At 40.7% G+C, this 22,504-nt stretch overlaps 1 protein-coding gene across 11 annotated transcripts in view; it reads left to right on the forward strand.

Annotated features, from left to right (window-relative positions):
• The window catches only part of LOC122632247 (zinc finger protein rotund), an 83,654-nt gene that overhangs the window by 27,281 nt on the left and 33,869 nt on the right, over window positions 1-22,504 (forward strand). For 9 of the 11 annotated variants that reach the window (XM_043818842.1, XM_043818843.1, XM_043818844.1 and 6 more), the window contains exon 3: window positions 7,430-7,766. In XM_043818842.1, the coding sequence (XP_043674777.1) occupies window positions 7,430-7,766 (337 nt within the window). The remainder of the gene's footprint in view (window positions 1-7,429; window positions 7,767-22,504) is intronic. The other 2 variants (XM_043818835.1, XM_043818845.1) reach the window with 1 other exon arrangement.

Raw genomic sequence — 22,504 nt, forward strand, 5'->3', positions numbered from 1 at the left:
CCTTGATGCAGCAAGTAGGAAAGGGTAAAGGGAAAGAAGCAACGGGCAGCCACGACTATATAGAAGTAAGACGAGGAGATAGAGAAGGAGGAAAAGAGGTAGGAGTAGGAGAATACTGTGCTAAGGAGTAGGAAGAAGAGGAGGAGGAGGAGGAGGAGGAGGAGGAGGAGGAGGAAGAGGAGGAGGAGGAGAAAGAGAACGAGTATGAGGAGTGGAAGGAACGAGGGAGGTTACGAAAGAGAGATAGCCGTAAAGGCGAAAGCAGGCAGGATTGGCGGCTTCCGCCGTGTCGCGAATACCGATTGGCCAGACCTTCCCCGGAATCGTGTTATTTCAATCGATATCTCGACGAGTAGCCGGCGATTTTTTTCTTCCGTCGTCTTATCAGTTCGCCTTTCCAATCTTTTTTCTTATCTTTCTCTTTCTCTTACTCACACTCGATCTAACGTTCTAGCACTACTCGTACTATTACTACTACTATTACTACTACTACTGCTGCTGCTGCTCTCTCTTTCTTTCTTTCTCTCTCTCTCTCTCTCTCTCTCTCTCTTCTTTCCCCCGCGCGAGTACACGCACGCGGCCGGCAGGCTCGCAGGAATCGCGCGCGCGAGAGACCGAGAAATCGCCTGACGTCCCCCCCATTTTAGAGGAGGCTTAGTTCGCGAGAGACGCCACGCGTTGCCGCACGGCGCTGCGTCCGCGAATCCGCTCCTTTCTGCTTCCGGTACGGCGCGCACGGCCCTATATACCCCCACCCCATTTCTAAACTCGGACATCCACCACCTCGATCTATATATGTACATACCAGTTATCCAAAGAAAAAGAAGAGTACATTTCGACGATAAAAAGTGATAGTTAGTAGTTCCCTATCGTTCGGCCGCATACTCACACATCATCCTAGTTACGCTTGATTTCTGTGTTACACCCCCCGTCAAGTATAAGAGCAAAGTATATTTTTTATTCGACCATTCACATTTATAATTATACCAGTGTGCCGAATGTTCGAGGCATTCGATATGATCGGAAATTTGTGTTGAAATCGCACGGACATTAAGGAAATGGAACAACCACGAGGGTCCGTTTACGTTCAAGAAGTGGTGGAAGACCGATCTTGAACGATCTTCGTATGATCCATCGATCGATTGGAAATTCGTTAGATACATGTAGAGAACTTTCTCATTCAGGATAGAGAAGATCCTTCGCGAAAATTAACCTCGAAGTGAGGTGGACTTTGTACGAGTGCGCACGAGTACATATTCGCGCAACGGGTTTCTAAAGCGCAAAGAACGATCGGGTTCTACTAGTCGATCGCGAGTTTCTTCGCGATGAAAAATATGTGGGAGATCGTCGACGAGAAAAAATTATTTCTACCGTCGGCGATCGTCGTCGACCCGAACGTAGATTACCACGCGAAGTGCACGCGGAAGAATTCCGCGATCGCAGAGGGTTATGGGAGACGGAGGCTAAAGTCCTAACGATCGTCGAGATTTAAAAAAGAAGTGTCGTGAATGATCGTCGCCAAGTGATCAGAACGATAATTACAATTTTTCGTTGTGCTCTTTGCAAATTTTGTTCTCTCTCCTTTCTACAATCAATTGTTTGGGTCAACGTGTTTGGCAGTAACTTTAACAAGTGATAACGCAAATAAAAAAGAAATGAAAGAAAACATTTATCCCTGTTAGAATCGTTTCCGGAAATCCACTGTTTGTGCGTTGATCGATTTATCCTTAAGAAAAATTCTGACACTAAGAACATTGTCGTATGATTTTTCCGTGTCCGGCTTCGTTAATTCTTTCATTCTCTATCTCCACATTTCTCCACGATAATCGCGAAACGAATAGAAACGGACATTTGTCGAGGATCATGCAAGTGATAGGAGACTCGGAGATCGGCCACATCGAAAGTAGTACGATCGTGCCAAGGACCGGTTCTTACCTCTCCCGGTAGAGTTATCTTTCCAAATGAAAATATAGAAGGACAATCTACGCGATTACGAAGTAGATCTATCTAAAGATCGTATCGTAGCATGTCCAAGTTTCATATTCCCCCCAGTAGACATCGATTGGTAATAGCATCGAGTAGAAAAGCGCGATAATAAATAGAAGGAGGAAGAAGGAGGATAAAGAAGATAAAGAAGATAAAGAAGAAAAAGAAAAAAAAAGGAACAAGTAGAAGAAAAAAGGAGGGAAGAAAAGGAAAAAAGAAAAGAGGGGAAAGGCTAAGAAAGAAAAAATTTGTCCTCGGAAAGACGTGTTTCTGGCAACTGTCCAAAAGGAAATTAAGCTTCTGAGGCGAGACTTAGTAGGGTCGAGTTGGAGTTAGGGTAGCGATGTCACTATCCGAGTCTTTCGTATCGTCTTGCGTGGAGGGTGGGTGGTACTCTTCAGGTCGCGTGCTCGAGATTCTTCCGTGAAGATGTATGGCACCAATGAAAGCCACGGGCCGAGCCACGGGCCTTGGACACCGCCTCCCCCAGGCCAGCCACCCCAGCCACCACCCCTGCCGCAAGTTCAGCATCAAAACCATCCCCGAACTCACCCCCACAACCATTCGAGCCACCCGCCGTACGTACCGCCGACGTATCAGCATCCGCATCACCACTTACCGCCGCAGGTAATTATTCTCGATATCCAGAGGAACCAACGGGACCGTACGTCCTCTCGATTCTCACTCTCCTCTCGATCGGTGTGCGACGAGACGCGCGATAAATCGCGCTTGCTTTCCCCATCCCTCCACCACGTTTATCTCCTTAATTTTTACCATCCAGTTTCTTCTCCCTTCCTCCTGCACCACTCAGCTACCCACCCCCCGTTCCCTCTCTTTCTCTCCCTCCCTCTCTCCCTCTCTTTCTCTCTCTCTCTCTTTCTCTCTCTACCGTCTCACGCAACTTCGATACACTCTCCGATCGAATCCACTGTCGCGGATTTAACGCTCGCGTGCTAGAATTCATCGCGAAGAACTAGGACGCGCCTAGTCTCAGTCCTCGTGATAACCCATCGTCGACACTTATTATCTCGATAAAAACGCTCGAACGGTACGCGCACTGCTAAACCATCGACATTGAACGCTATGGTAACAAGTATGGACGTACGAGAAGCAATGCGAGCTTCTTCCAGGAGTCTACGATACTGCGAATAGGGTGAAACGATGAAAAGTGATGCCTTGTCTCTAGATCGATGGTCTCCGGTCATTAATAAATAATTCTCATCGTTTAGCGATATTAAATTGAACGAGTAATCGTTCTTTAAAATATTCAAACTTTCTCTTGTACACTTTAGTAATCCAATGACTTAAGCAAAAGAAGAAAAGAAAATCCTCGAATCTTGAATAAGTATATACGCAAAATATGAAATTCTTAACGAAATCAGATCTCGTAAACGATCGGATAAAATCGAAAACGTAAGAAAAAGGTATAAAGTTAAAACGAAGGTAAAGCGAGAAGAAGGGACACAAGAGGTCAGTCGGATTAAAGACGACAATTATGGGGGCTACAAGTTGGCCCTACCGTCCCGATGTTTCCTTCTTTCTCTTTAGATTACTACTTCCTATTCGTCGCGAGTCGTTGGTACTCGAGATGGATATATGGTAAGGTTCTTGTAAGAAAGGGAAGAAAGTAAAGGGAAGGGTCGGTGGGCCGAAGGCGTACTCGCGCTAGCTGACTTATACTCGAGCTGTTCCACGGCATATGCGAGCCGCGTGGGTGGACGATTCCAAGCGAGTATGCGCGTGCGTGTACCTACGTACATATGTAGGTGTGTATGCGCGCCACCTCCACCATCTCCTCCTCCTCCTTCTCTTCTATAGCGGAGAGGAGGCATATGGTCAGCAGGTGAGAGCTCCGCTTTGTGTATTCCAAGTGTATAAAGTAGCCCAGTTCGAGTGGCCGATGTTACACTCGGACATAACTCACAGTAGAATGGGAGAGAGAGAGAAAGAGACAGAGAGAGAGAGAGAGAGAGACAGAGAGAGAGACAGAGAGAGAGAGAGAGAGACAGACAGACAGACAGACAGAGAGAGAAGGAGATAGATACATAGATAGATAGAGATAGAGAGAGATAGAGAGAGAAAAGGGTTGGGAGTCGGTTTCTCCTGAAATGCTAACGATCCCTTCGAGCAGAAGCAGCATCAGGAGGAGGCGGCAGTGGCGGTGGCCGTCTTGGTGAGACGGGACGAAACGGGACGGGATGGGATGGGACGGGACGGAACGGAACGGAACGGTGCGGGACGCCGCGGGACGGAACGGGACGTGGAGGGCGAACCGGTGGTTAAACCACGCGGAATGTTCTGGATACCGTGCGAGAACGTGGTATCATGTACGTGAGTGCGTGCATGCGTGCTCTCCTGCGCACACGTGCACCGTGTACTACTCGCTAACATTGTAAGAAAGAGAGAGAAAGATTAGGATTAGAGGGTGAAGTATGTAAAAAGGATCGTGATCCCTCGTTAAAACGGAAACTTTTGATTTCGAAGTAAAAAATGGGATGGGGGAGAGAGATGGTGGGCGAAATGGGGGTGAGGGATGAACGTGGGCAAAGGAAAAAAAAGGGAACGAAAAATAAGGGAAGAAAGGGTTGGGGTTGTTGAGGGGGAAACGGGGGTAAGATTCCGAGGTGAGAGATGGCCTTTAGGAAATACACCGGGTGTCGCTTGATATATTTTTCCATTATTAAGGACATTAAGCCGACGGCCCGCGGCCAGGCGACTCTTTCCGTTTTCTTCTTTTTCTCCTTCCTCTTTTCATTTCTCTTCGCGGACCTTGCCTTCCTTCTTCTCCTCATTCTATTCCTTCCCTCCCCCCGGCCCCTTCTTCTTCCTCCCTCCCACCCTTTTTTCACGGCAGCGACGACTATAAATCAGAAAAAAAGATTCAAACCGCCAGTATGGTCGGAACGTCGGGACGCAATTTTCCGTCTGCCAAGAGATAAAAATTTGATTAATGGATACGTTGCTCGTTGGTAATTCGAGAAACGCGAAAATTCTTCTTTTAAGCCTCCTCTATCTCCTGGAGAAAAACTAAACCAAGAAATCGTTGAGATTCGTTGGTGGGCTCGTTGATGAACCGGTAAATGACAGGGACGATATGGTAACGATTAAGATACGTTTATGTGTGAGATATAGAAAAGAGATACGGCCTAAATACGTGTAATTTTTTTTTAAATACTATCAATCACTTGATGCAATGTATCTACTCTTAATGATTATCATCGATCCTGATTTGTTTTCCAAAAGAAAGAAAAGTAAAAAAGAAAGAAGAGAAGTAACAAGAGAAACGTCGAAAAGGAAACGAATAAATTCAGAGAAATAAATTCTTTTAAAAAAAAAAAAAAAACAAAAAAAAAAAAAAAATTCTATCGCCACTTGTCGTACGAATATATTCGATAATAAGAAAGAAATTACACGGAGGGAAAACACCGAATTAATTCGGCGATTCTAATGCCGCGAAACGAGACAAATTTCATTCAAATCAGCGAGTAACATAACTCGACCCGCTGTGTTCAGGTTTGGAATGAACGAGTGGTATATATCGGGTTAAACAAAGGGGGGAGGGAGAAGGTGGGAGTGAGAGGAGTCAGAGGAGATAGTAGAAAAAGCTTGAGGAAAAAGACGACGAGTAAAATCGGCTGACAGTCTCTCCCTCTCTCACGGGGATTAAGAGTCAGGGATGCCCAGTGTCGATCGTAAGCAGTCAACCATCGGCCGTTAGCTCGAACCCAAAGTAAAGGGTTGAAACTCGTAGAAACTTGAGAACCCCCGGTGACAATTTCAATTCTCTCTATCTTTCTTTCTTCTTATTTCTTTTTCTCCTCTGGTACTCTTTCTCTCTCTCTCTTTCTCGCTGTCGCTGTCGCTGTCTCTTTCTCTCTCTCCTTCACCTTCTTCACCTCCGATCCTCCTCGTTGCACTCATAAGAAGAAGGGTGCCGTGAGATTCTTAAAACTTCTCACGAGATTTTTCGATTTTAATTACAGTTTTAACATATTTTAATAAAATCCTCTGCCGTCTTCCCACACCATTTCGTTCCACCGCCCATCGCTATTCTGATTTTCTCTCTCTTTCTTTCTTTCTTTCTTTCTGTCTCTCTCTCTCTCTCTCTCTTTTTGGTTCTCTTTCTCTCTCTTTTCTTCGCTTTAATTCCGTTCAAGTTTCAAGCTGTTTCTCTCTCTTTTTCTCTCTCTGTCTCTCTCTCTCTCTCTCTCTCTTCCCCTTTTTTTCTCTCGGCTAACAGGCACAAAATTCAAAGCAACTTTTATTCTGGACTGTAACTTGCTTGTGTATAATGTTAACCCTTTCGTTCGTTCACCCACACCCACACTCGCTGATGGAGCAACACCTGTTCTTCCAGGACGTGGCCGAAACCGAACGTTCTTCTTTCTCATGGTCTCGGTCCTTCCAACAGTTTCGTTTTCCTACGCGCCGCGAAATATAGGATCGAAGAATAACTCTCGGCGCTTCTCACATAAGCGTGATTCATTTTTATTTTATTAGTATTCAGAGAATTTTGTTTGGTAGTGTATAATACAGGTAAAAGTGCTATTAACACTTTGCAAATTACATTTAGCGCCGAATACGCACGCAATTTCCTCTTTAACAAATTGTATTCGACGCAATCGTAAACATAATACAGTAATAAAAATTAACGAGGCATTATGTAGGCCGTTAGATTATTTTCATAGAATTTTCGTTACGTAATTTTGGCTACGATAAAAGAACGATCCGATATCGTACGACGGAACGAGAAAAAGAATCGACGCGATGACCTCCGACTTCGATGCCGGTGCCGGCGGCATTAAACTTCTGCCGCTACGTAAGTAATATTCCTATTAAAGCTCCGAATAACGATATATATATATATTATAATGTTATAATATTGTATATATATTATAATAATTATAATCTGAAAAGCTCATTTTTCTCTCTCTCATTCACTTTCTTTCTCTCTCTCTCTCTCTCTCTTTCTCTCTTCATATTATACTTAAACTATTGAAAGACCCTTCCTTTAAGGGATCATAATTGACATGTATTCAACGAAGCTTTTGAAGCTCTCTCTATAATCCTTGAGACTTAATACATAAATACGATAGAATACGATAGAACGATAAACGAGTGATTTAGTCATCGGATCGAGCGAATCAACGAGTCATGCATGCGAGTAATAATAATAATAATAATAATAATTTTTGTTGGTAGAATTTATTTTTCTTTTCTTTTCTTTTCTTTCTAATTAGAAAGAATGTAAAATTTATATCTCTCTCTCTATATATATATATATATTCATGTATATGGCAAAGTGAGGACAATTATCTATTACAATAATCATTCGTACGTAAAGAACGAATGAGTTAAGACTTAATAAGAAAACGAGTTTAGGGTTGATTTGCCATTCTCCGTTGCTCGACGAAAAGTGCAGCGTACCAACTAACCCCGGCAGTTCTTCTCGCAGATCTTCATGCACAAGAGCGCGATGCAGATGCACGCGAGGGAGCTGGGTGCTGGCGCACTGACGGCAAGACCCGGGGGTGGCGTCGCAGGAGGCCTCGCGGGTCTCAGCGTCGGTGTTGGCGTTGGCGTCGGACCCGGGGGCATGATCACCGGTAACGAGGTCAAACCACACCAGTGCCAGCAATGTCTCAAGTCCTTCTCGAGCAATCATCAGCTCGTGCAGCATATCAGGGTTCATACCGGCGAGAAGCCCTATAAGTGCAGCTACTGTGACCGCAGGTTCAAACAACTTAGCCATGTGCAACAACATACCAGGCTACACACGGGTAAGTTTATTTATAATTTCTTCTATTTTTTTTTTTTTTTTATTCTTCTTCTTCTCCTTTTCATCTCCTTTCGTATCCAATTATTCCGATGATAATATGTCCGACGATAGTAGAAATATTCTTATAAACGATTATAAAATATTTCCAACGTAACGTAGCTCTATTTTTTTTTCTTCTTTTTTTTTTTCTTCCAATAATAAAATAAGCCTCGATAAAATAATCTCGCGAAGCAATCTTGTTACAAGATGAGTTAAGTGTACCGATGTATCGATCATTTTAAAGGATTCGCAATAAAGGTATAAGAAGGAGAAAAACTGATAGCGAACCGGCAACCGATCGCTCGCGTCGAGATAGAAAGAATTTCATTAAGGGATGAGCGTAGTCAGTCGGAAGGTATTAGCCTTGAAGCGAACGTTCGTTGCCGTATATACGAATCGACCCTTGGAAAAATCTCGACGATCTCTCAGCTAAGATTTGTTTTAGGACCGTGAAGTAAAAAAAAAAAAAAGGAACAAAAAAAAAGAACAAAAAAAAGAAAGAGAAAAAGAGAAGAGAGTCTTCGTTGGCATGCTAACTATTTAATCGAGGGATCGAGAAAGGGCTCTTTTTACAGTAACGAAGAAGAAAACGTTTTATAAAACCGCATCTAATCGTAATTTCTAAGTGATCACTCGAGTATCTTCACGAGTATTGTTCACTCTCGTAAAAAATGATAAATCTCTGATAAATCTCAGATAAATCGAACCTTTTCTCTTTTTTCTTTTATATATATATATATATATATATATATATATATATATATGTATACATATCTATTTTCAACTTCATTTCATAATATAACCTTCAAGTATGCGATAATGATGAGAATTAATTGCGAATATTACCCACTCGGTGAATTATTTTAATTGCCAAACGTACATAATAATTAGCAAAAAAATGTGAATAAAAAATGAAATATGAGAGAAATAAAAGAAAGAGATAATTTTTACGAAATAAACGTAAAAGTAAAAACGTTCGATTCGATTCGGTTGGATTCAATTCGGTTCAGTTCGGTTCATTTCTTCGTTGGTCGAATGCATACGTGTGACGGTAACGCGCTCGTACGAAGGCTTTGCTCGAAAGTTCGTCTTTCTTGGCCGTAGCTCAGGATAAAAGAAGGGCTCGCATTGATTTTAGCCCACCGCCCAACCCAACCGCCCACTTCTCGACGTAGCCTTCTCTTTCGCGGCCACCCATGGCCAAATAACTACTGCTCAGCCACCCCTTACATTAATAACCACCCTGGCTACGTATCTCCGCCCTCCCGCACCACCTCGCATATACTCGGTGCTCAAAACGTACCGCGTGTTAGACCGTACACGCGAGAACTTTGGTGCCGCATATGCGACTTCGACTTTTCACCTTTTCATCGATGTAAACGTCATTGTATTTGAAGGAACTGAAGGAACACGTACGCCCACGCCTCTCTCGAAAATAGGAACATTTACACAACTAATATATACTTAAACAATACTATCCGAGTTTCAACGATGTCACACATATATAGATACATATATATGTGCGTATGTGTATGCATATGTATATGTATATATATATATATAGTCCTTTTCTATTGATATTTAATATTATCATACGATAAACTCTACGTTAGATTAATTTAATCAATGACTAAGTCTCGAAGTAGGTTAACTTTAATTATGATCGATAAAATCTTTAAAGACACGATATGAATGAATGTTTTGACGTTATCCTTTAAACGTCAAACAAAGGAAAAAAGAAACTGTAAAAATTGATGCAAGCAAAGACCGAAGAGAATATCTTTGGTCCAATCGAACGCAGCTTCTCTCTTTAATATCTCCCTGTGTCATCCGGAATATCTGCCGGCACGGATTCAAAAATTGGCGGGCGGTTCGTGCCTCGTTACCCACCAACCACCATTTTCCCGACAGCTCGAATTCCGACAAACGGCTGCTTGCAAACCGCGCATACCGCTTTCCTTCCGATATAGTCCCGATACGGCATTTACGCGGCGTATTGATCTCTCGTTTCGACGAGATTCTGGCGTGGCGCGATTGGTCGATCGGATTCAAAAAACGGCGGGAATTTACTGCTCCACTGCGACCGACTGCTGCTTCTCTCTCTCTCTCTCTCTCTCTCTCTCTCTCTCTCTCTCTCTCTCTCTCTCGTCCTCTCTCGGCACTCACCCTCTATTCCCGGGCCTTTATGTTTATATACATTATATATAATACATACATATATATATATGTATACGTATGTATAATACATATATATATATAATATATATTATATATTATACATACACACACACACACACACACACACATATATATATATGGCACATATATAATTCATTAACCGAAATTTATCAGAATGCGTGCGAGAGGTGAAACGGACAGTGGGTGGTGTAGAGGAGGGAGGGTAGTTACGGGAGAGAAGGGGTGGATCGTGCAAGTAGGAGGGGAGAAAGGAATGAAGAGAATAGAAGGAATGGCGAATATAATATCGAGTGTCGACGATATCGATACCCGGTCAATAGCTGCAGACTAGACAAATACGAACGGAGGGTGTATAGGGAGGAAGAGAGAGGGTCTCTCCCTGAGAGAGAGAGAGAGAGAACGATCAAGCGAACGAGGAAGAGAGAGAGAGAGAGAGAGAGAGAGAACGAGAACATCTTCTCAAGCGTCCCCCTCCTAGCGTCCGTGCGAGGGTGACTGCGCTGCGGCATCCAATAGGAAAGCCGATGGCCCCACCGAACTCGGACCGCGCAAAAAAGCGCGGGAATTTTTCGATCGCCCGATCGTTCAATAATGGAAGCGAAGTTACGCGTGTCGCCACTGTCGAATAGCCGCGCGCGCGCGCGTATGTTCGCTCGCTCGTTCGCTCGTCGCTCGCACGTTCGAACGTTGCACATACACTCACGTAGTTTGTGAATGTGAGTATTCTATAGATATAGTGTGGCCAGCGTTAAACACAGTTACATATACTAGGGTTGCTGCTGCCTGGTAAAGATTATCCCTTCGGCAACGAGCAAAACTCAATTTCAACAGGAAAATCTAATGATCGGTCTATTCCACGCTCACGATCGAACGCATGCTTCTAATCAGTTTTCAAGGGGGCGATAACTCGTTAAAAAGACCGTTCGAAATTCATGGGAAGAGTGTCGATTAGGTTTAGAAAAAGAAAAAAAGATATGTACTTAGGTACTTATCTTTTTTCTTCTTAATTTTTTGAACGATCGTTATGTATGTGAGATCGATCGATCGATCAAAGCGATCGATTCTGTTCAGTTCTAAACGTTCGTCCAAGAATAGAACATTCTTAATGCACTTTTCTATCTTTATTCTCTCGGATTTCATAGGTCTCATTAAAGTTTTAAACGCGGTTACTTTCGAATTTCCAAATTTACGCGGGCAGATCGAAGAAGTTCACTTATGAACCAGTAATTTTGTACGGTTATCATCGAAGCTCGAGAACGACAAAACATAGTCCCAACCCCCATTTCGATTGCCGAGCCGGCTGGCTAAACTATCGTTTGAAAAAAGGATCACGTATTCAGGACGAAATTGACCGGACAATTTTAAAGCCCACTTAATGCCGCGAAAAATTACCGTTTCGCCTGTGCATGAATAAAAATTAAGGCTCTTTCGCGAAAGGGGTGTGCTTCTCTCTTTCTCTTTATCTCTCTCCCTCTCTCTTTCTCTCTCTCTCTCTCTATCTATCTGTCTGTCTATCTATCTATCTCTCTCTCTTTTTCTCTTTCCACTTTAGCAAATGACTTGCGCTCTCATAACGACTCTGCATATTCCTATTTACGAGGTGCCGCCATAAAGCGAAGCAAAAAAGGACAACCGATCTAGAATTCAGACGTCGAATTTCTCCTTTTTTCAACCCCTTCATCTCTACCCTCTCTCCTATCTCTCTGTGCTTCTGAAACATCACCATCAGTAACAGGAGAAACAGCAGAGGCGACTCGATTTTCTCTGTGACGAGCCGTCACCCTTGCGAGCCTCCTTTTTCTGTCTACCTCGCACTTTTAATTCGGTAATTTTGCCCGGTTAAGAATTCATGCGACGGAATGCTTCGCCAGACGTCTCGAGAAAAATCAAAGCAACGAAAACGTTCCTCATTTCTCTCTCTCTCTCTCTCTCTCTCTCTCTCTCTCTCTCTCTCTCTCTCTCTCTCTCTCTCTCTCTCTCTCTCTCTCTCTCTTTCTCTCTATACTTCTCTTGCGAACCCGACAAAGTCAACGCAAAAGAAAAAGCAACAACGGCCTGTACCTTCTTCAAGAATTCGATAAAAGATTAAGAAAAGTCGGTAATCGCGAGCAAGGAACTACCCTTTTTCTTTTCTTAACCCTCTTATTTTTTTTTCTTTCTTTCGAGAAGATTTTTTTTCTTTCGTTCTTCGCATCTCTCTAATCGCTATCATGTATCAATTCGATATTAGTAATTGATTAGAATTTATCATTTTCGACAAAGGATCGATTGCCGATGATAGAACGAAGATAGAAGGATGAAGAAGTAATTAAGCGATACATCGTCCGCGAAGAGTAAATATTTAGTCCCATAATATTAGTTCTAACGTTTACTCGTACCGGCCAAACATTAATTCAATTTCCGAATTTGCGCCGAATTCTGACGGCTACGTTTGTACATATTCTATACCAAATCAATAGACGTAACATGCTTTACTGACAGCGGCTTCTCGTTTTCTTTTTCTTTCTTTCTTTCTTTCTTTTAATTTCGTATTATGAGTGCAACATTCGAATCAATCGCAATGACGTTTAACACGTCTATCTTCTTTCATCCTTCTTCAAGAATAAAAAAGAAAGTCATAGACTAAATTATTATAATTCGTGCCAATCATCGTTGGATCATCGACTTAATTAATGCAAGGTTTATTACAGAGAGACAGCAAAAAAAAAAAAAAAGAAGAAAAAAAGAACCAGGGAGTAGAAAAGAGATTAGAGAGAGATCATCGAGCGTAGTCTTATAACAAACAAACAAAAAAAAAAAGAGAAAAGAAAGAAAGAAAGAAAAAAGAACAGGGAAAAAAAAGAAAAAAAGAAAATTAACGTAGTCATGGCGCATATGCATAGACGATAGGACGACTATCGACGGGTCTATTCTAATTTCGGCCTGGCAACCCTTCCACGGCTCTACATTTTTTCCATGAGGGTTAATTTGAATAGAGCCACGGCATTCGTTTTCTATACCATGCTTAGAAGAAGGGAAGGGACGTTAACGTCGATAATACGCCTACGCTTTTTTTCCTCCCCTTTTCACCCCCTTTGGCTCTCCTTCTTGCATCCCCTTTTTTATCTTTATCTTTTCTTTTTTTCTTCTTTTCTTTTTTTCTTCTTATCGAAACGAATCGTAACCTCCCCTCGTGAAATTTCTTTCTTTTTTTTTCGTCTTCTTCTTCCTCTTCTTCTTTTATTCCTCTTCGTCGATCGTTGTAACGGTAATTCGTTACGAAAAACGATCCTACGAACAGTTGTTGCTTCAAGCTAGCTGGCATTCGCCACGTCAGCATTTTTTAAGGTCACCTCCGAGCGATCGCACGCCATTGTCACTGTAAGCGCACTAAAAGATTGCGTGCGTTTTGCGATAAGAAATCTCGATGCACACTGTTTACTTGATTTCTCTTTGCGTTGATACCAACGAGAGTATCAGTAAATTCTTCCAAAGTTGCCTTCCGATGTCAATCGATAATCGTTTTTCTTTGAAATTTTCCGCCGCCCTCTCCCCCTTCCCTTTCCCCTTACCCCCGCTTCAAAGTTTCGTTTGCTGTTCGCATTAGAAAAAGTACGTTCGAAAAAGGATTATCTATTTATTTATTTATTTATTTATTTATTTATGTTTTTTTTTATTTTTTTTTCCACATATCTCGAATTCTACGTCACGCGATATATAATAGTTCTTTCCCTAAAAGAAAGAGAATTTTTATCGTTTGTCGTAGCTTTGAGAAGAAAGAAAAAAAAAAAAAAAAGAAATAAAAAGACCATTTTTAATACAAAGAAGTTATTTTTAATGTAAAGCTTACGTGGGAAACCTGTTCACGCTTATTATTTTACTGTTCCATTTAGCACCTTCGTTGGTATTAATGATCGATGAAATCAATTACGAGATGATACAACCTGGACCATAGAATTACGAGCCGTACTAATGCTTTCGTTTACTTCCTTTTTATCTCTTTCTTTCCCTCTCTCCCTCTATTCATCCCTCTCTCTCTTTCTCTCTCTCTGCACGGTTAATTAAAATTTAATGGATCCTGCATACCCGGCAAATCACGTGACCGAAACCTACGCCATATAATATAGCTAACTATGAAGGAAGTCATGACAATCCGATACTGAATTCCTCATACTTCTGGTACCCTTAAATTAATCGCTAAAATAATAGATATTCGAAATTATAATACTAAGAGATTTTTATTTATTTTCTATCTTACACGTATTTAACAAATTAACGATGATATACTCGTAAAGGAATTTATCGCATTAAAACGTACGGATCTACGCTTTTTCCAATGTTTTTCAACGTACGACGATAACTTTTTCCGTATCTCGCAAATCCAGAGTGTGTTTTCAGATTGTTGCTATGAGATTTACATTTTTCCAACGGCTATCTTATCGCTCCTGTTACTGATATAGAATAGTTCAAGATGCGGTTAGAAGTAATAAATGTATATAGATGTACGTACACACATACATAACTCGTTGCAGAAAAAGCAAGGTCGATTTACTTTTCGAACGAACATTCAAAGACGATAAACTCTCTCTCTCTCTCTTTCTATCTATTTATCTATCTCTCTTTTTATCTTTCTCTTTCTCTCGTTTGATCGCTCGTTATATTTATATCGAGCTAATTAGAAATTTTATTATTGATAGGATAATACATATGGATGTACGCCGTCAAAACGCCGATTACTTCGATCGTTCTTTAAAATGCTTAAAGAGGATGCTTACGTTTTAGTCCCCAAAATCGACAGAAGACTCACCCTCGCGTTACTGACTTACTTTCGTTACTAACCCTTTTCGCGAAGGAAAATGTCGCATCCTACTTTCCTTCCTAACGACGAGGAGAAAAATTCTTTCTAACAACGTGGAATGTTGTACGAGGTTTCATCGGTGAAGAAAGAAAGAAAAGAAAAAAGAAAAAGAAAGAAAGAAAGAAAAAAACCATCACATTGTTCTTCCTCACCTCGTACAATACCATACTTTACCTACCACGTAACGCTCAGTAAAATTCATTCCACGGTCGTTATCATAAAATATTCATTAATTCGCATCGAGAAGAGAGAAAGAAGGGGGTGAGGGAGAAAGAGGAGAAAAAGAAAAGAAAAGAAAAATAAAAGAAAAAGGAATATGTGATCTTCATCGATTTAAGACCTTGCTAACTTCGTACGTAATAACATTATACTCTAACATAAGTGACGTAACTACAAATTATTCTTATGATATATCTACGTCCATTATTTATAGTAAAATGAACGTTACACCTAATGAACATTCTTATATATATATATATATATATATATATATATATATATATATAAGATATTAGTATATTACGTTTATGAACACGTATGATCGTTATAAAAATATTTTCAAACGAGTAAATCTCAGTTGATTAGATATACTAATATCGATGTTAAAAAGTTGTATCAAAGAAATTAGACGAAGCCGTTACGTTTAAGAACGTTAGATGATGAAGTTGGCAAGCGTATCTATCTGTAAGCGAAATGTAGATTAACTTTCTAATCCTGCACGAAAGTGATTTTTGTTCCCCTTCTTTTTCTTCTTTTTCTTTCACGAAAATAAAGTAAGTAAGTAAGTAAGTAAGTAAGTAAGTAAGTAAGTAAGTAAGTAAGTAAGTACTATCTTCAATAAGCGTCGTCGAATCACGTTTTAGTTGGGTTGAACAGCGTGCGGAACCGGTCAGTAGGTTAAGGATACTTAATACTCCTTAGCCTCGAATGCAATAATTTCGCCTCGACAAATGCCACGACGTAGCGACGTAGCCGATAAACGTTTTCTTTTTTTCTTTTTCCTTTTCTTTTTTTTTTGTTCTTTTCTTTTTTCTCTTTCCTCTTCCAAAGGATCGAGAATACATTCGAGAGTTTGCGAGCGTGCGCGCTTATAAACGGTTATTAGTACATTATAGCGGGAGCGTTAAATCCGCTAAGAATTAACGGCGCGTATCCGTCGCATTTGCAATTACTCTGCATTTCTTATTACTCGCTTCTATCAACGTATATACACACATATACATACAAACATAGATACATAAACGAAAAACCATTGAACGTATCAGGCTAAATCGAAGAAGAAGAAGAAGAAGAAGAAGATTTTTAACTTCTTGACAGAAATTGAAATTGAAATAAGAACCATGGGAAAGTGAAAAATAATAAAGGAGAGAAAGAGAGAAAGGAAGACAGCAAACAGAAAAATAAAAATCAAAGCTACGACTAGATCACTTTTAATCGATTTACATCGACGAAATTGAAATTAAAGGTGAGACGAAATTTCATCGAAACGACTTGTGTGTTTGGCTCGATTGACAAATAGAAAGAACAAAACGAAACAAGAGAAAAAGGAAAAGAGAAAATTGACAAAGCACATGAAAAAAAAAAAACGAGAAAGCTGTGAGATAGGAGAGAGAGAGAGAAAGAAGGATGATAAAAAATATGATAAAAAGGAAGAAAAAAGAGTAACTACTCGGGAAAAGAAAAATTACTCGAAATAAAAATCAAGGAGTCACGAGAAACTTTCCTCGAAACTTTCTTCGATTCGTCAGGGTCGATATTGAGGATACGCGTTTATCCCACGTCCTTATCGTTAACATCTAACGCTCATGTCGAATCTCTGGCGGGAAGCTTGGATGGGAAGATTTACGCGGGGGCCATTTTCTAACGGATCGAGCATAGTATAGTCGGAGTTGCCGGAGGCGGTGCGGCACGCCGCTCCGCCGCGCCGGGTCAAGAATATTGGGTACGGTCGACCGTAAAATAAGATATAGATTTCCATCTAGTAAACTTTCTACGTGCGGCATGTGTGGGAGGCAAGGAGGCAAAGAGGCAAGGAGATGACGCCATACGGCATACGGCCGTACCTACAAGAAAACGAGTCGGGCGTGCATCTCGCGTTGGAAACTTCGTTCGCGTTGCCTTTTTGTTAGTATGTGTATGTGTATGTGAAAGAGAGAGAGAAAGAGAGAGAGAGAGAGAGAGAGAGAGAGAAAGAAAGAAGGAAAAAGAAAGAGGAAGAGAGAGAGAGAGAGAGGGAGAGAGAGAAAGAGAGAGAGAGAGAGAGGACGAAAGAGGTTCGCGTTACGCTCTACCTACGTGTAGGTACTTACATAGGTATATACATACATATATACATAACTCGCCTAAACTCGCGTATACACACCTTTTCAAACTCTCCAGCTGCGTATGAGGAAACGCGTGCACGAAGAACAACTAATCGCGTAATTACCTTTATAGTTAGGAACACACTAGCGGAAAAATAATTACACGCATTCAAATCGCCGCGTCGAAGAAGCGTTTGCGCAATTACTTCCGAAACCTCGATCATTTCGACGTGCACGATGATCGATGCGAGATTATTCGATCGAGAAAAAAAGTTAGTTTTAGACGATTGCTTTATGACACGAAAATCGATAATTCGATGGAAATTGATTAAATAAGAAGAAAAGAAGGAACCAGATTTTCAGAAACGTTGCTACGATAAAGAATTTCTTTTTTTCTTTTTTCGTAATAAAAGAAATTACATGATCTCGTGGATCAACGTTGTACAAAAAACATGATCCTTCGAAATGAAATCTTTCAAGGATATCTTGTTTCTGTCCTTTCGTTCCTTAATACCCGAACTTTATCAGATTCGACGTTGAGAACAACAAAAGATATTTTCCACTGCGTTAATAAACAGTTAATAAATCTCTTCTCTTAAAGATCGTAACTATTCGAACTTTCGTAAACTTCGAAATGTATCGGCCTTAGATTTACATAAAGACATTAACATTATAGTTCTTATCTAACGTTTGCTCAAAAAAGAAGCTTAAAATCGTCAATGCCTTCTAAAAAGATATCGCGTCGTTGAACTCCTACTTACGTAGAGTTAATACGATAAAGCGATGTACACGAGAGAGAAAGACCCTCTCGGCTTCGGTAAAATCTTTTCGAACAAATGGCTCGCGATGAAAAATCGTAAAGACGCGAGGAGAGCCATCAGAACTTCGACCGGATCCACTCGACGTTTCGGCCCGAAACGTTCGTTCTGAGACATTAATTTTTACCCCTTTTCCTCGGCCTCTCTCTCTCTCTCTCTCTCTTTCTTTCGTCTACAGCCCCTGGTCTATCGCCATCGAGTCGAGCGAGGCTGCCTAATGACCCAAACGTTGTCGTCTTCGTTGCTCCTTCAAGACGAACAGAGAGAAAGACAGAGACAGAGACAGAGACAGAGAAAGAGAGAAAGAGAGAGAGAGAGAAAAGAGGAAAAAAAGGTCTCGACGAAATGCCCGTTAAGTGGCGAGAAGCGTCGTTGAGAAAAGGGTTGAAGATCTTGTTCTGCATCCAGAAACGATCGTTACCGCTCGGACGGATGCTCGGTAAGAAGAAGAGGAAGGAGTAAAGCCGCGTATACTCTTTCCGGTATCTTATATAATTTCTCCTTTTCTTCTTTTCTTTTCTTCTCTCTCTCTCTCTCTCTCTCTCTCTCTCTCTCTCTCTGTCTGTCTGTCTATTTGTCTATCTATCTATAAATCTATCTATCTATTTTTCTCTTTATAATTGCAATCCTATTAGCTGCAATTCGTTCACTTTTCGTCTATCTCGTTCTCGTTCGTTTGTCAAACAAGTTTAACTAATATGACCTCTCTGATCTCTTCCCCACTCTTTCCTGTATTTCAAGTTTTACAATTTTTTAGCTTCCTTCTTTTCGTTCTCTTTTTAAGAAATAAATGAAATACACTATGATCGATAGTTTCTAATCAGGAATCAAGAATGAATTAGACTCGGTGATATTTGTATTTATATCGAAAAACTTATTTTAGGTACTTCGATAGGAAATTTTGCCGATAGAACGATCACGTCCTTGACGTATCTCCTTCGGAATATCTCCTTCGAAAGATAACGAGAGGAGATATCGGTTGTTATATACGAGATCAGAATTTGACGAATCTCTTTTTAACGAATTGAATGAATCGAGTGAAAACAACGGAAAACAGAATGATCGTGAAAGATAGATCAATGACCTCGGAGAAACAAAGCCGGAGGTAGACAGAGAGAAAGAGAGAGAGGGAGCGAGAGAGAGAGAGAGAGAGAGAGAGAAAACCATAAAAAAAGACGGAACACGATGAAGGCGGCAAGGTTTACAAGAAGTTAAAAGGATCGGTAACCCCGGATCGTTTCGAACCGTTTCGAGGGCATCGGTCGAAGGAAACGAAAAAAAAAAAGAAAAAGAAGGAAGAAGAAGAAGAAGAAGAAGGAAAAAAGAGAAAGAGGGAAAAGAAAAAGAAAAAAAAAGAAAAAGAAGGAACGAAGATAAAAGACGATACAAAGAGTTTCAAGCGAGGCAGGTGAAACGGTCTCTACTCCCTGTTGGGTGAACGAGCGAGAAAGAGAGGTCGCCATATGCCCGAATAATGTTCCACCCGCGCAACTCTACCAACGAAACGAAACGAAACGAAACGTAACGAAACGAAAACGAAAACCAGAACGAAAAGGGAAGTTCGTTGGCATCATCGTCACATCGTCATCATTGGCATAGAAGAAAAACTTTATCAAAAATATCCGGCTCATTCGGCAAGAGATTTTTACTTAATTCGATTATCCTTACTTATCTCAGAAATGGGTAATTAATTGAAACGTTTTAAATTCGTACGAGGAATCGAAACGTCGATCTGAATTTACATTAACTCCTTCACCACGACAAACGACGAATAAATCCCTACGAAAGAACTTAAGGGATGGGGGGGGGGACAGGAGAAGTGGGGGAGGGGGCTGAAGGAAAGAAGTTTTAGGTTCGTTGGAATTTCGTAGGAATAATGAAGAAGGAACGATAGAAACGTTTTCATTCTTTTTTTCTATTCTTCCTTCATTTTCTTCTTCTTCTTCTTCTTCTTCATCTTCTTCATCTTTATCTTCATCTTCATCTTCTACTTCTTTTTTTTTTTAATTTCAATCGATAGAAAACTACGGATGCTTACACTCCGTATCATACACGCTCGATGACGATGACTACGAAAACTACGATAACTTTAGATGGAGCCTGTACTCGGACGATTTCAGCTAGACTACCGATGATGACTGTACTCTACATGTACACGAGGGGGAGGGAAAGGAGAAGGGGGGACGGGGGGACTATACACACACGCACGTACATGCACACGCACACACTCGCAAAATTTCGCACGTACGTACGTGTGGCACATTCGCCAGGGGGTAGAAATCATTAAAGGGGCGTGGCATAGCCGTGGTTGCCCGGATGACGGTCACGTGAACCAAGATGGCCGCCACTGCTGAGAGTGCTCCCCTCTTTGCAACAGTCATTTGTTATCGGCCATTTTATTTTAATGATTTCCATGCATGCGTGAAACGCTTCGCTACATCGCTTGGGAAAGGGATGCATTCTCTCGCACCCTCTCTCTCTCTCTCTTTCTCTCTCTTTCTCTCTCTCTCTCTCTCTCTCTCTCTCTATCTCTCTCTCTATCTCTATCTCTCCTCCCTCCACGCATCTCTATCTTTCTCTCACGTTCTCGCTCTACATGCGCCTGGTATCGCGTTCTCCTAGCGCAATGCACACACTATATTGCATCGAACGTAGCGCTAACGCCGATTTCATGGTAATTTCGTACCCTGTAAATTTCAGTTGCATCCCACGATAATGCATTCTGTTCTTTCGATAAATTTAATCGAATATTGGGATAATGATTTGTATGGAATTACTTCGTGACCATGCTTTTGGTAAAGTCATTGCGTTTGCGAGCGTATCATTGTTATAAATTTTACTACGCGCCTATTCGATAAAGCGGAAACTGATTTTTCCTTTTTTTCTCTTTTTTTTCTCTTTTTTTCTTTTTTTTTTCGTGAAATCATACAGTACAGTCGTACGGTTGCTACAATGAATAAATATCGAATATTCCCACGATTCGAATATCCCTTTTCGTGGGGATATTCGAAAACGTTCGGTAGAAAAACTACGAAAATAAGACACACGATCGACGAATTTAACAAGCTTAAACGTTGTTGCAACGTATCGAACGAAGTTATTGAACTGCAGCGACGTATATTTGATTAATAATGGCTACCACGGGAATAATAATCATCAAAACACAATGATTCGATTGGTCGGACGGTTTTCGCTCTACCAATCCGAAAATAATTAATATGACGGGGTAGAAACGCGTGAAGTACCGTATATTATCGACCGTATTGATTCCCAAAATTGCATTCCTTTTCAGATTTTATTAGAGTTAGGTGAATTACCAAATCATAGAACAAATAGGTACTAACTAACCGAAGAAATCGAAAATCTTTTTATATCCTATCCATTCGATTGTTTCTTTCTTTCTATCTTTTATCTATCCATCTATCCTTCCCTCCCACTTCAGCTCCTTCAATTGCATCAATAATTTTGGACTTTGTAAGAAAATTAATAGAACCTGTCAAATTACTGTCTTACTTTTAAGCTAAATTTAAAGTTAAATTGCTCTTAAACTCCGGGTTTAGCAAGACCGCGGATAAGTGCGCTTTAATTAGCTTCGAACTAGATGCTATATCACCTTCTGAAAATACTTTTCCATCGAAGCCCAAGGTTAACGTAATCTACTCTTCGTACCTCTTTCTCTTCCTCCTCCACCTCCTCAACTATTCAATTTTTCCATCGTCGATGTACCCCAATCTTAATCTCATCGGACAAGATCCATTCAATCGACCGTTTCAAAATAGGTGCGTGCAATTTTTTATAAAGCTCGAGCTTGCATATGCGATTAAACTTTCAACCTGAATATGAATGAAAAATGTTCGTTTCAAATGTTAATCAATGATCGAGTCGTTCGTAAGAACGAACGTTTGTAAAAGTTAAACACGTCTCCCACGAATTTACCTTCCAGCTATGTTCACGATTATTTATTTATTCGTTCGTTCGTTCAGTCATTTGTGTCTCTTTCGTAAGAACGATAGAATAAATTAATAGGCAATAAAAATATAAAGAAGACACAAATAGGAAAATAGTCTTATCGAACAGCATTATTTCGTAAAAGAAAATAAATCAAAGAATTATTAGTTAACATTAAGAGGGATCTTTTCAATCCCTTTTAATCTGACAAGTCGTCTTTCAATACGTATAAATAGAAAAAGAGAGAGAGGGAGAGAGAGAGAGAGAGAGAGAGAGAGAGAGAGAGAGAGAGCAAAAAGAAAAACGAAACAAAAAATAATAACAATCGTAAAGGAAAAATCAGACTCGAAACAATTATTCTATGTCTCAAACAGATCCTTCGCATTTTGCCAATCCGGCTGTGATTCGTTGCTGGAAATTGTATACTTATGCTCACTCACGCTTTTGTCGTTCGAACATTCGAATAGTTTCACGAGTATCATAGAATCATGAGAGGTGACAGAAGAGGAGTGGTGAAGAGAAGAGAGCAAGCGGGGCGGGGCAGGACAGAGAGAGAGGGAGAGAAGTAGAGAAAGAGAACAGAACGAACATAAAG

Source organism: Vespula pensylvanica, chromosome 10 (assembly GCF_014466175.1).
Source record: "Vespula pensylvanica isolate Volc-1 chromosome 10, ASM1446617v1, whole genome shotgun sequence".
Lineage (NCBI taxonomy): Eukaryota > Metazoa > Arthropoda > Insecta > Hymenoptera > Vespidae > Vespula > Vespula pensylvanica.